This window comes from Python bivittatus, unplaced genomic scaffold, assembly GCF_059951505.1.
Source record: "Python bivittatus isolate LINGU-HERP-01145 unplaced genomic scaffold, Pbiv_v1 ctg000060_np1212, whole genome shotgun sequence".
Taxonomy (NCBI): domain Eukaryota; kingdom Metazoa; phylum Chordata; class Lepidosauria; order Squamata; family Pythonidae; genus Python; species Python bivittatus.
Window position 1 is genome coordinate 14,429,413 of NW_028277044.1, and position 13,339 is coordinate 14,442,751.

General features: G+C 35.1%; 1 protein-coding gene across 6 annotated transcripts in view; it reads left to right on the forward strand.

Annotated features, from left to right (window-relative positions):
* ARHGEF7 (Rho guanine nucleotide exchange factor 7) overlaps positions 1 to 12,244 on the forward strand; it is an 88,207-nt gene extending 75,963 nt beyond the window's left edge. For 3 of the 6 annotated variants that reach the window (XM_088136521.1, XM_088136514.1, XM_088136520.1), the window contains 3 exons: positions 5,156 to 5,255; positions 7,501 to 7,555; positions 10,038 to 12,244. In XM_088136521.1, coding sequence (XP_087992647.1) covers positions 5,156 to 5,255; positions 7,501 to 7,555; positions 10,038 to 10,160 — 278 coding nt within the window. In that variant the 3' untranslated portion in view covers positions 10,161 to 12,244. The other 3 variants (XM_088136519.1, XM_088136515.1, XM_088136516.1) reach the window with 2 other exon arrangements.
* Positions 12,245 to 13,339: the final 1,095 nt, after the last annotated feature.

Here is a 13,339-nt window from a genome sequence, read left to right on the forward strand (position 1 = left end):
CAAAAATATGGATCAAATTTGTATGGACTTTGGCAACTGGTGAAGCAGGCACCTGATTATTTTTTACCACAAAATCCATTTAACTGGCATCTTGTACTATAGCTCCTGAATTGCTGTTTTGTTCAAACAAAATAAATTGCAAAAAAATCCATCATAACCTGTATTAGAGGCTTACTCATATAACAATGTCCCATTCCTTTATATATTTAATTTTATATTATCTAAGTGAAGCCATGATGGTACCTGCTATTATATTGATTTCTCTCAGAGGTATGCAGTAAGTGTTTCATCTCCCTGTTGTTGGTACTCAGTAGAGAATTATACATATGTACATAAGCTTCCTTCTAAGGTCAGTCTTAAACCCATATTATCTTAGTTTAAGTGAATTTGTGCTACTAAGAGAATTTTCTGCAGAGATTGAAAATAGTTCCATTCGCCCCCCCCTTTTTTTCTCATGATTTAATTGGAACTTACTGGTGATGTAAGATCTGAACTTGGAATCTTTTATGAACATTAATTTTGATATATTTTAGAATGGATGTCTTCAAATGGATTCTGACTCTGCATATATGATAATTCATCTGATCTGCCAAGTTGAAGCCAGCTTTATGGACTTCTAATCCCATTTTAATAATATTCCTTTTTTAATGTATGATTGTTTCTCAAAGTTTCCTTTGTTTATAGGATGATATAGTACCTTAATGATATTAGACTGCTAGTTCAAATGTGAATAAAATGAATATAGTTGCTCTGTTTGTGTCCTGTGTTCTGTATTTCCTTAACTTAGGCTATTATTTTTATAGCGGACAATAATGTCATTCATTAGTTGTGGGGCAGCTGTGGATAGTCACTGCTAAATCCTGAGAAAGGTTGCAGCTTCTTTTAGGAGTTCTGACAGATGTTAGTTGAACAGCCCCTCATGCATTGAAAAATCTTTTTCTGCTTGAATCCGAAGCACTGCATATCCCTATTAAAGATTGGATAACTCTTTCCATATAAGTCATTTTTCAAAGAATAAGAAGTTGCAGTAAAGAAAGTAATGCAATCAGTACTACATCTCTGTTAAATAATTTCTTTAAAACTATTTGTAAAAAAAATGTCATCATCGCATTCAAGAGATCTGGAAACAGTTCCTGCCCATTGATGAAGTGGGACCAATGAAAGAAGGTGACCAGTTTCTAGAAACTCCCCTAGATGATACTTTGATCCCTGTGGACTCGTCCTCTCTTCCAATCCTCCAAAAAGATGTATCTGGATTCTGGATCATATTGTGCTCATGAACATAGCTATGCTAAGACAAACCAAGCCTGCATTATTTTATTTACCGATTTCAAACATACACATATAATAGGCTGGTCCAATGACACTGCTGAATAGCACAAAGCAATTGTATATGCAGTCTTGTTTAGCAAAGAATGTAGATCCAAAGCTTTTTAAAACAACATGGTTAATGTTTGGAGGCTAAGCTTCAGTCTCGTTGCCTATGCAAACAAAACTAAAAAATGTGTAGGATGGGAAAAATGTTAAATTCAGCAAAATATGGAGGGGAAAAAACCTGTATGTTTTCATTTCTGCTATTTGCTATAGATTTAGGATTGCTTGGAAGCACATTGGTTTAAGCGGAATACGTACAGGCCTGTCCATCATCAGCTCCTGCATCTTGCCACATCTCATATCTTAGCATTTTCCTCATAGAGGTATGAATCCACATCAAGAACTTCAAGGACATTTTCCAGCATTAGGTTTTAATGTATTTATATCTAACTCTTGAGAGTTGTCAGGGTCTGTTGGAAATAGAAGTGAATTGTTCTTTGAAAGCTCCAGAGTATCTACTTCTGAACAGCAATTATTAGATTCATGCTATTATCAAAAATACGGAAGAGTGATTTGGTGAGATATTACTTTTTTAATATATTATTTATCCTGCTCCAGTATTATTGGATTATTTGATTAAACCCTCTTTTTCTACCAGGCTTGTGAAGGCAAAGTGGCAGCACTGTCAAAACCTCTGGGCTTTGCTCTGTGCAAGTCTGAAGTGGGCAGTTGTACTAAAAAGAGATAATCTATATGCTATATACATTAAAATTTAATAATTAAAAATAAGTTGCATACTTCTTGCTTAGTCCAAACTCCAATGCAATCTTGTTTTATACATGAGGGATGTTCACATTAGTCTGTACATGATTTTCATGGTACCACAGAATTTGGGAAACCCTGGGCTAGAATGTTTGCAGTCCTTCTCCATCACACAAATCCAAGAGGCTCTTTACATACAGAAGCTGGACCTCTATATCATTCATACATAATCTAATATATAACTGATCAGCCTTGTCAAAGGTTGCCCGATGATTCCTTTAGGGGAATAAAGGAATTGAATCCCAAATACTGGCCATTTATTTTGCAGGGCTTGGAACAATATATTACAGATTTTCTGAAACATTAGCCCATATTTTGTTATATTGTTGTCATTATAAAGACACCCAGCTGCAGGTAATAATGCCCCATCTAGTCAGATTTCCAGGTCACGTAGATCCATTTTATTTACAGTTGTAATTATCCAATTATTGTGATTTTATATCTCATAACATGGCAAAGTTTTGTTTTACTATTTGTAAAATAAGCTGTACTTTGACCACTTCAGTATTATAATGATTGGGTTTTACTGTGTTTTTTTATTTGCTGTCTCACAATTTTTTTCTTCTTTTGTTTTTTGGGCTGGTCAATTACTGTAATAAAGTGCTACTACCTACAGACTTCTTGCAGTTCTTGGGATTATCTTTCTGTCTTTTGTCTTTATCTCTGCAATAAGGTTTAAACTAAAGGTAACATTAAGTGGGATATTTTTAAACATGCAAGTGGAAGATACTTGGGCGGGTGTGTGTCTGTGATAATGATGAGGATTATAACTGGTAGGAGTGGGAGTCTGATCTTTGCTATATCCCAGAATGAAATTGCCATTTTGAAAATTGCATGTGTATTGGAGTTCAGTCCCATATTGATGTGTCTTCCCTTTACTGTGATCAGGAAATTTAATGGCTTTTCTGAGCTACAGGATTTGCTAAATGCTCCATCTCTTGGCATTTAGTGTTAAAGTTGTACACACAAAATTGTTGCTTTAGTATCAACATATTATTAACTTTCTACTGCTTTTTTTGGCAAAACATTCCCCAGTGCAATTTGTTTCTATGTTAAGGGAATCAAAAGCTTGTATGTATATGTAAATGTTGAAACATGTTTCTATACATTGGGTAATATGTGTTTGCAGCAGAAATGGCATTTTCACATGATTTCTCACATTGACTTCCAAGGAAGACTGGATTAAGTTACAGTGAATTAGTCAAGAGACTTGCATTTACAGAAGGTCTTCAAAACTCTTAGAAAACTTGACCTTACTTACCTTGTTTAGATGCCTTTTCTTATTAATTTCAATGGGAATAAATTAGTATTTTTTAAAAGTTAATTGGATTGTTGTACCACCTTGTAAGATAATAGATCTCCACCCCAGGGCTTAATTAAATGAAATATCTGTGACTCTCTGAATAAAGTTAATAGTTCCCGGGAATTAACCTCCTGTTTTAAAATTATTGGTGTTTTTCAAGAATAGTTTTATATATTCTTTATTTTTCTGTCATAAGCCAAGGACTGTGTCTTCATTTCTTAATTTTAATCTATCCCTTTTGCTTTCTACCATGGTTTAGTATTTAAAATAAAATTCTGAGTGGTTTAAGTAAATTAACATTAAGACATTGTTTTTATGTAGTTTGTCCTTCAGAGTTAACATCTGTCTCACTACAGATCACTATTTCAACCTACCTGTCCTCATTTTTAAGTTTTTACTTTGCATTTACTTTGCCTTTTGCTTGTGCCTAAGACAAAGGCTAACAAAAGATCTAGTTTTGATTCTGCTCGCAGAATTAGTATTTTTGAAAATATTTTTTACCATTTCTGACTCAGTCTGCATCATAGTGATCCTTTACCAGCTGGATAGTTGATAAGTTGGTAAAGAGAATTTTACTGCACATTAGGTGTAATTTTATAGGTGTTGTAGTAGCAATGTTTTCCTGCAGTGGAATAGCACCTCTGAATAGGCTGTTTTTTTATTCTTAGTTCTGAAAATGTTATCAACAAAGTGCTTGTCTTTTACCATAGGATATACAGTGGGAAGAGAAGAAGCAAATGGTTGTGCTGGCTGGGGATTATGAGCGTTGATATTTAGCATATGGGGGTCATGAAGTTGTGAAAGATTGCTTTAAAGTACAGTGACCAAAGGTCCTTTATTATAAAGGACAGTCCTTTATTTCACAAAGCTATCCTTTAGATTTATTTATTTTTCAAAAACTCACTTTTGTTCTTTGTTTTGGTCATTTAACTTTTAATATACAAATGGTACTACTTAATGCACAGTCTTTCACATTCATATAAAAAATATGGAAATTGCATTGCCTTTTTAAAATAAATTTACATAAACTGATTTTAAATATTTTTGTTAGAATATGCATTTTTGTATGTTTTTTCTTGGATGAGCTCTTGAATTTTCTTCTGTAAAGCAAAGTTATAGATATAAACATTTTTTTTTTATCCTTATGAACCTCTTTCAGATTTGTCCCCTTTTCAGGTTTGACCTTTATTTTTTTCCAAGAAAATGTGGTCACCGTACTTTAAAGACATTTAAAGTTCAAGACATTTAGGCAGTCAACTCTAGTAATTTGAATTGTGCTTGGTAGAAGAGTGGAATACCGTTTTAATTCTGCTTCTTATATCTAACCAGGTTTAGAGGTACTATCAGAAACATCCTCAAATATTTTCTGAAATACTAATCTTTGCTGAATGTATTATACTATAGTCAATTATTTCTCAGTCAACAGAATACTTCATAATCATTATTGCTTGTTACTTTACCAGCTTTGTATCTAACAGCTGTACTAAGTTTAACTTGGCAATTTAATGCTGGTTGAGAAACTTAAATCATAGTTTGTTGACCATTCTTATTGAAGCCAGTGATAATAAACCTGTAATAGTGATTGGTACATATCATTTAAAATAGAGAACAAGCAAATCAAAAATTAACTGCTGCTATGAACATTAATTCTAATAATCTTTCTAAAAATAATGCTTGCATGTTTTATCTTTTAATTCTATTATCATTTTATACTAGACTCCCGTAAAGAATCTGCTCCCCAAGTACTGCTTCCAGAGGAAGAGAAAATTATTGTAGAAGAAACAAAAAGTAATGGTCAAACTGTGATAGAAGAAAAGTAAGATGATTTCTTTTTAACAACTGTTTTAAACAGTTTGCATTCTTGTAAACAGGAAGTTTTTGTGTAATGTTATAGTAGAATTTATGCACTAGTTATGTACATACCTCCTCAATAATATACAAGTATGGAATATATAGTCATGTGAAAAAGTAAGTACACCCTGTTGAAATTTTTGACTTTTTCATCATATTTCAACATACAGATATTTGATCTTCATTTCAACAATATTGATAGATAAAGGGGATCTAATATAACAAATACCATATACCATTTATATTTTGTAGTCCATTTGTTTAATTTAAATAAACATAAATACACATTTCACATGTGGAAAAAGTAAGTACACCCCTACATTTATCTCTACCTCAAATACCTAAAATTAGAATCAGGTGCACCAGATGAGGTGCCAATGATTGGGGGTAGGATAGGGGATAAAGCTGTCTTTGAAACATCAGACATTTAGTTTGATTTACTCTTTGTTGTTGAAGTGTGTGGTATCACCGTGCCTAGATTGAAAGAGCTCTCTGATGCCTTCAGAAAGAAGGTTATAGATGCCTATGAGTCTGGGAAGGGATTTAAAAAGGTCACCAAGCAATCTGACATCAATCATTCTACTGTCCAGAAGATCTTCTACAAGTGAAGAAGATTTCAAACAACTGCCAGCTTCCCCAGGCCAGGCAGTCCCAGCAAGTTCAGCCCAAGAGCAGAACCCAAGTTGCTGAAAGATGTCTCTAAGAACCCCAGAATTTCATCATCAAGAACATCAGGGCAAGACTAAAGTTTGCTCATGAACACGCAGGCAAAGTTCAGAATTTCTGGAACAATGTACTCTGGACAAACAAGGCAAACATAGAGTTATTTAGCCATAGTACCGGAAGACATGTTTGGCAAAAACTAAAGATGGCATTTCACCAGAAGAATCTGATACCAACTGTAAAGCACAGTGGTGGAAATGTTATGGTTTGGGGCTGCTTTGCTGCATCAGGGTCTGAACAATTCACCCTTACAGAATCCACTATGAATTCTTCATTGTGCCAGAGGGTGCTTGAGGATAATGTAAGACCATCTGTCAGAAGATTGACACTCAACTGAAAGTAGACCTTGCAACATGACAATGACAACAAACATTCCAGTAAATCCACCAAGGAATGGCTGAAAAAAGAGAAATGGAAGGTTCTAGAATGGCTGACTCAAGGTCTGGATCTAAATTCCATCAAAATGCCATGGGGTGATTTGAAATGGGTTGTGCATGCAGGAAAACCCTCAAGTATCACACAGCTGAAAAAATTCTGCATGGAGGAGTGGGGAAAAATTCCTCTCAGTCAACGTCAGAGACTAGTAGACAGTTATAAGAAATGCCTACTTGAGGTGGTTTATGCTGAAGGGGGTAATCCTAGGTATTATTGCCAAGGGTGTACTTAACTTTTTCCACAGAAGGAAAAGGCATATTTGTTAATTTTTTCTTGAACAAATGATTGCAAAGTCAATTTTTCATACTTTTTATTAAATTACATCACCTTTATCTTTACATACTATTTGTATGAAGGTAAAATATTGATATGTCCACATATGTTTAAAAAGAAAAAAAAACTTTATATGGGGTGTCCTTATTTTTTCACATGACTGTATATATGTATATATGTATATGGAAATGAATATCCTATTAGAATTCATTACTTAATTGCCTGAAATGTGGATCATCGGTCCACTGTAGCCCATTTAGGCCAATTCCAGTAATCTTGGGTTCTCTAACTTTTCTTTTTGCATCTTTCTTTCTTTGTCCTTGTGCCAGCTGGGAATTGATCAATGTTGTGGTAAGGTGGCATTCTTGAGTACCCTGGGATTTCTGTTTTTATTTGTATGTAGGATTGCAGGTGTTTTAGTGTTGATAATTGTATTGTTTTTATATGAATGTACAGTTAAAGAGCTGCTTTATCTCAAAAACATTTGTAACAATAGGATTGCTAGTGAACAGCATCTGATAGCAAATCCCTCCTTAATCAAAGTTACTTTATGCTAATTAGTTTAATAATGTCTCTTTATTCCTCCTCCCATGTCCTCAAAGTCTTAATTAAAAATATGCCAGAAAAGGCCAAAATGTACTGCAAATAGAGTAGGTTCAATAGCTGTATCTTTTTCATCCCGCATTATATAGTTTTTGATGTAAAACCACATGTGTTGATACGATTTGTACATGTTTATTATATTTTTGAAAATATTTTATCTTAATTTTCTGTTTTAGAAGTCTTGTTGACACAGTATATGCATTAAAGGATGAAGTACAGGAATTAAGACAGGTTGGTAAAAGATACTATAATATACTCTACAACTGAGGATAAGATTATAGAGTGCAGCAGTTATGTCAAAAACATAGGGTGGTTTTTTAGAATTGTGCTTCAGAATTGGCAGTTGGATCAATAAGTAGTATCAGTACTGTAATGAAACAGAAGTTAAGTAGCCTTCATGCACAATTGATTGTACAGGTGATCCAATGTACCATAAGAGCAAGTGTCTAGAGAAGGGGCAGCAGCACATGAAAGAGAATGCCTTTATAGACTCTTTTAGATCTGCTTTGTATCAATATGATCCAACCACTTTGTTATTGCAGCTATCAGTTACTAATGAGAGTTGGCATTACTACTGCTGCTGTTTTCCAGGTTCTGTCTCTGCCTTGTAGGTCAAGCTAAGTCTTGGCAATTTAAGGTTGTGTGTGTGTGTGTGTGTAGTTTATGAGTAGAAATATGAATAGGAAATGAATATTTATGAAATTTATATGATCACTCAACTCGGACACTGTGATTCTGGACAGCTTACAATAAACCAAAAATAAGCAAAAACAGATAATGGAACAGAATTTAACAGTTCTGTTAAAATGAAAAGAAACCCGTGCAACTCACAGTTATTAACCTCCTCCAGATGGGGGGACTCATCATCCTGACCCCAGGGCCCAAGGAAAGAGATGGGTTTTTAATGCCTTTCTAAAGGTCAACAGAGTCAGGACCAAACTTATGTAGAAGAGGGGAAATATTCCAGAGGGCAGGTGCCCACAGAAAAGGAATGCCTCTGTAGTCCCAACAGATGACACTGTTTCAGAGAAGAGCACTGTTTCAGAGAAGGGACCTGAAGTGTGCCCACCCCAATAGAATGAGTGGGATGGGCAGATACTGTTGTGGAGAGGCAGTCTTGCAAATAACCTGGTCCTGTGTCATGTAGGACTTTATTGATGATATCTAGCACCTTGAATTGTACCTGGAAGCCTTTTGGGAGCTAATGCACTTGTGGAATAGTGGTGTTACATGGGTGTACTGAAGTGCACCCATAACTACCTGTACCACTGTATTCTGGACTGGCTGTAGCTTCTGCAGAGAGTGCTCCCAGGCACGATCCAATCCAAGGCTGTCATCTCCCTATCATTCCAAGCAGCCACTAAGGCCTGAGTTGGACTATGCATCAGAGCCTCAAGGACAACTCCAAATTCCCTTGGAAACCCAATTAGGTCCATTATGCCTCTGGGACAGACCAATCAAATAGGTCCCGCCTCCCTGCAGTGGGAAGTAGCCAGGGAAAACTCCAGGAACAACAGGGAGTGATTCTTCCCTTACAAGGGACTGATAACAATGTCCCCCAATTCCAGATGACATTGCTACTGTCCTGAGATGAAAACCAGGTCTTAACAGGAGGGCCCCTGTGTGGGTTGGGCCCTTATTAAACTGGATCAGGTTCATGGTTGTTCTGGCAACCATGAAATCCTTGGCTGCCTCCAGGTCTGCATCTATGGAAGGCAGGGTGAAGTCCCCCAACATCTTAAGCGCAGTAAATTGTGCTGCTAACCCAGATACACCATCAAGCAGCACAAGCAGGGAAGCTGCTACTCAGCAAGGGGGCTGATACAGTAGCAGCAGCAATTCCAATTGACCGCTGAGGCCCAGCCTCCCATGTAGAGTCTCACACCCATCTATCAAAATATTAGATCATGGATGAAATAGACATTGTTGGAGACGGATCTGGCACTAAGCAACAGCAGCTGAAGCTTGGGCCTCTTAAGGCTCAGTGACCAGATCTTGGGTGTGAGTACACAAGCCAGAACATGGTACCAATACAAGATAGCAGGAAATGTTATTTGGGAGGAAGAAGAATCTTCCCTTGAGCACACTTTAGTCAAAATGCAAAGGTGGCCACGCAGTCTGCACAGACTGCACAGATTCCAGTTTAAGTAAAGTTGACTGTCGGGAGCCAGCAGAATCTGAAGCACCTGCCCCAGTGTGCTGCTGCTGAATTTAGCTATGGAGGAATCATTCTACAAAACTTCTAATTTCAGCTAGTAATTGTGTTTATCTCACAACACAGTTCTGGATAATTATTTTGTAAATTAATGAAATCTTGAGCACTGAGAGTTACTTTATTGCTCTGACTCCCTATTCTCCTGTAAAATATATTTCATCAAGATTCATCTTCTCAGTTTGCATCTATCAAATGTTGCCAGACCCCTTCTAATAAGATATATAATTCTTTTCCTAAATGTGATTTGTATCTGCAGTTATAACATTTTTAGGGGGTTGTACAAAATGAAAAATACATATTGTTCGGAGCTCCGAGCAAAACAATCCCTGTTTTCTTTGTTGATAAACTAAACCCCAAGCTACTATGCCAGAGAGCAAAAAATTTACAGCAACATACTCTGAATGTCTCCCCCTTGTAGAAGTTAAATTCTTCATGGAAAACAATGTTTTAGCCACTTAAAACAAGTTATCATAATATGTTTATCTTTTTGTTTGCCAGGACAATAAGAAGATGAAGAAATCGCTGGAAGAAGAGCAAAGAGCTCGCAAGGAGCTTGAAAAGCTTGTCCGGAAAGTTCTAAAGAGTATGAATGATCCTTCTTGGGATGAAACCAATTTATAACAAATTTATTACTGATTTTTTTCTTTCTATTGAAAGACCAGTTGTCAAATCAAACTGGGAAGCATTCTGATATTTAGTCAGTGTTGCATATAGAGCACTACAAAACAGGACTTAACTGGATTGAATGAAGCTTGTCTCAATATATAATAATATTCAGTCCATTTATGAAGCTGTCTTTACTTAAGTGTAGATAGCATGGACCCTGAACTTGACCTATCCTTACTTGTTTCCATTTAAATTGCCTCATTTTGCAGCAGGTGCAACAGCTGGATAAGAAATCCATGTCCCTCTTGTAAATATTTGTAATTTTGAACTTGTATGTGATCAGTGTATCAGGACTGATATAGTATTATATTGTCTTCCTGTAATGATTTCAGCTAAGCAGCAAACATAGCAGTGGCTGATGATGCGCTCCTAAAATTTACTGAAAATTATATACTGTTAGATGAATTGTTTTGAATTTTTCATTATTAGGCATTAGTTACAAAACATTTTTGGTAATTCCCAACATACTTCCCAGTATTCAATCTATTTTAATAATTTAATTACATTTATTTATGTCTGTTTAAACCTTCAGACACCATTTTAACATTAAAACTACCAACCTGTCAGTGCAGTAAACTGTCAATTGGCACCATTTCATATTAAAGGTAATATGTTAAGACTCAAGACTTAATGTTTCTTTTAGCATGTTAACATACAGAATAGCCAGTTAAGACAAATGTGCTTGCTCTTATTTTTAGTGGCTAGTTCTTAGATAATTTGTATATTAGAGTTTACAGTAGTTGTGCATATATTTAACAAACAACTGGCAAATGTTCTAATGAATCACTTGGTACTGTTGTCAAAAGAATTCAAGTCAATGATGTGTAAGCTTGTTTTGTGAAATAAATGTATTATTTATTTATTATTTTAGCATGATCATAGCAAGTTTTAGGTTAACATGTGCGTATAGTGTTTTAGGGTCACATCTCAACTCTTGTTATTTTACTCTGCAAACAAAATCTTTTTTCCTTCTACAATCTAAACAAAATAATAATCTCTGACCTCCATTCTATTTATATATAAGAACAGCACCAAAAATTGCTTTTTGAAAAGAAACCACCTAATGAAGTATGGTGCTGTAACTTTATGTTGGTTGTTTGAAATGTATGTACATTTGGGAAATTACATATGGATTATTTTAAATTACATTTTGGTCATGTAATATGTTTTTCCATATTCCAAACAAAGATTGCACATAAATTTTCAAGATATTTGGCTTTTGATGCCAATTAATTGGTTTAGAATGGATTAACCATATTTACATTGAACCTTATGGGAAAATTTGATTCGGGTCGCAACCAATTCGGGTCGTGACCAGAGTCACGGAACGAATTAAGTTCATGACCCGAGGTACCACTGTACATTAAGGGAAACAGTATCTGTGCTAAAAGCAGCATTCCTATTTTCAATTTTCTCCCTGCTTATTGGACAGTATTAAGCATTATGTTCTGCTTAGAGATGTGATGGCCCTGAAAGGAAAAAAAAAATTGGGGGGAGCTCTTTTTTTTTTTTTTTAATGCCACCCTCTCAATATTGGATTTCACATTATTTGGAGAAAAACACTTTCCCCTTCTGTGCCAGTCTTTTTACATTTTTCTTTTTCTGTGTTTCATATCTTTAGATCAAAAAATACTGTTGCCTTCAGCTACTAATCTGGAATGGGGAAAACCTTCAACCTTCAGTTAGAAGTAGGGAAAACCTTCATCATATTTACATCACAATATAGATTTTAATTTGCTAAATGTAAAAGCGGGGAGAATTCAACATGGCCATATCATTAGAAGGGCAGTTCAGTGTTTGCCATAATTTATAATTGTATAATTCTTGTATTCATCAAAACATACATCCCCTCCATTCATGGAGCAAGACTTGAGGTGTATATTATTTCTCAGTGATGACAACCAGAAATGAGCAGCTATGCATCTGCTGAAAATTGTCATGATGATTGTCATGGCAGAGGGCATACATGGATTCTTATTTTATAGAATGGCTTTGTGCAACCTTAATTTTAGAAATAAAATTAAAGTAAATATTACAGTTGTATGGGAACTGTCCAGTTTGCTTTAAAGATAGGATTTGAGGCCATGGAAATAGATAGCCCAAGGCCCCAGCAATAGCTTGCCCAATTAATGAGATCCTGTCATCATGATCTTGCCACTCATCTGAACACAAGGTCACTGAGTTAAAGGGAGATCTGTTTGTTGGTCGCCAAATTCTCTTCATCAACTTGTTTATACAAACAGTATCAAAAGTTTTTTTCTTCTTTTTGATGTTCTGTAGTATACCATGTGCAGCATAAGAAATCAGAGTTTGAATAGCAATTAGCTATTAGAGCTTTTTGTGCTGTTTTGGCTAACTACAAAATCAGTCCCAAATTGCCCCAAGGCACCCTAGATTCAGCATCTCTACTAAGAGTTTAGTCCCATTTCTAAATCCATAATTTAGACTTTTTCTGGTCCTGTATTAATATTCAGTTGTTTATAGCCCTATAAATTATATACAGTATTATATAAGGTAACGAAAGGAAAAGGATTAGCCCTAGATGCTGAAAAATTTAGTCTAAGCTTCAGCAGATTTCTCAGTTCTGATGATGATGCAAGACAAAAGGAACAATGTAGAGCAAAAAATTATAACAACTGAATTATGTATATAAAATCATGAGGTAAAAAACATGTTCTTTATCTATATTAAGTATTAATGTCCAAAATGACATCTATGGAGTCCAAACTAATCTGTTGGAAAAAATTGTCCTTCATTGTAGTGTTTTTTAAAGTTCTTAATTTTTGGCCAAAGCATTTTCTCATACTTTTAAGTACCATTGATCCAACAATGCAGTAATAAACATAATAGCTAAGAGTAAAAAGTGAACCAAGATCACATGATGGATCGATTTATATACATTAGAAAATATACAGAATAAATGGATCTCAGGATTAATTATGAAACTTGTTGGATTTGCTGAGTTCCTTCAAAAGTCTTTTAACCAAATTACTGAACAAGTGGTGCATATTATCATTGTATGCCCCCATTAACCCACTCTAAAAGAGATTAAATTTATATTATATTGTCTTAACAGATTATACCATCTATATATTAGTTGATAGTCAAAACTTAATGGCTTATTGAAATAGACA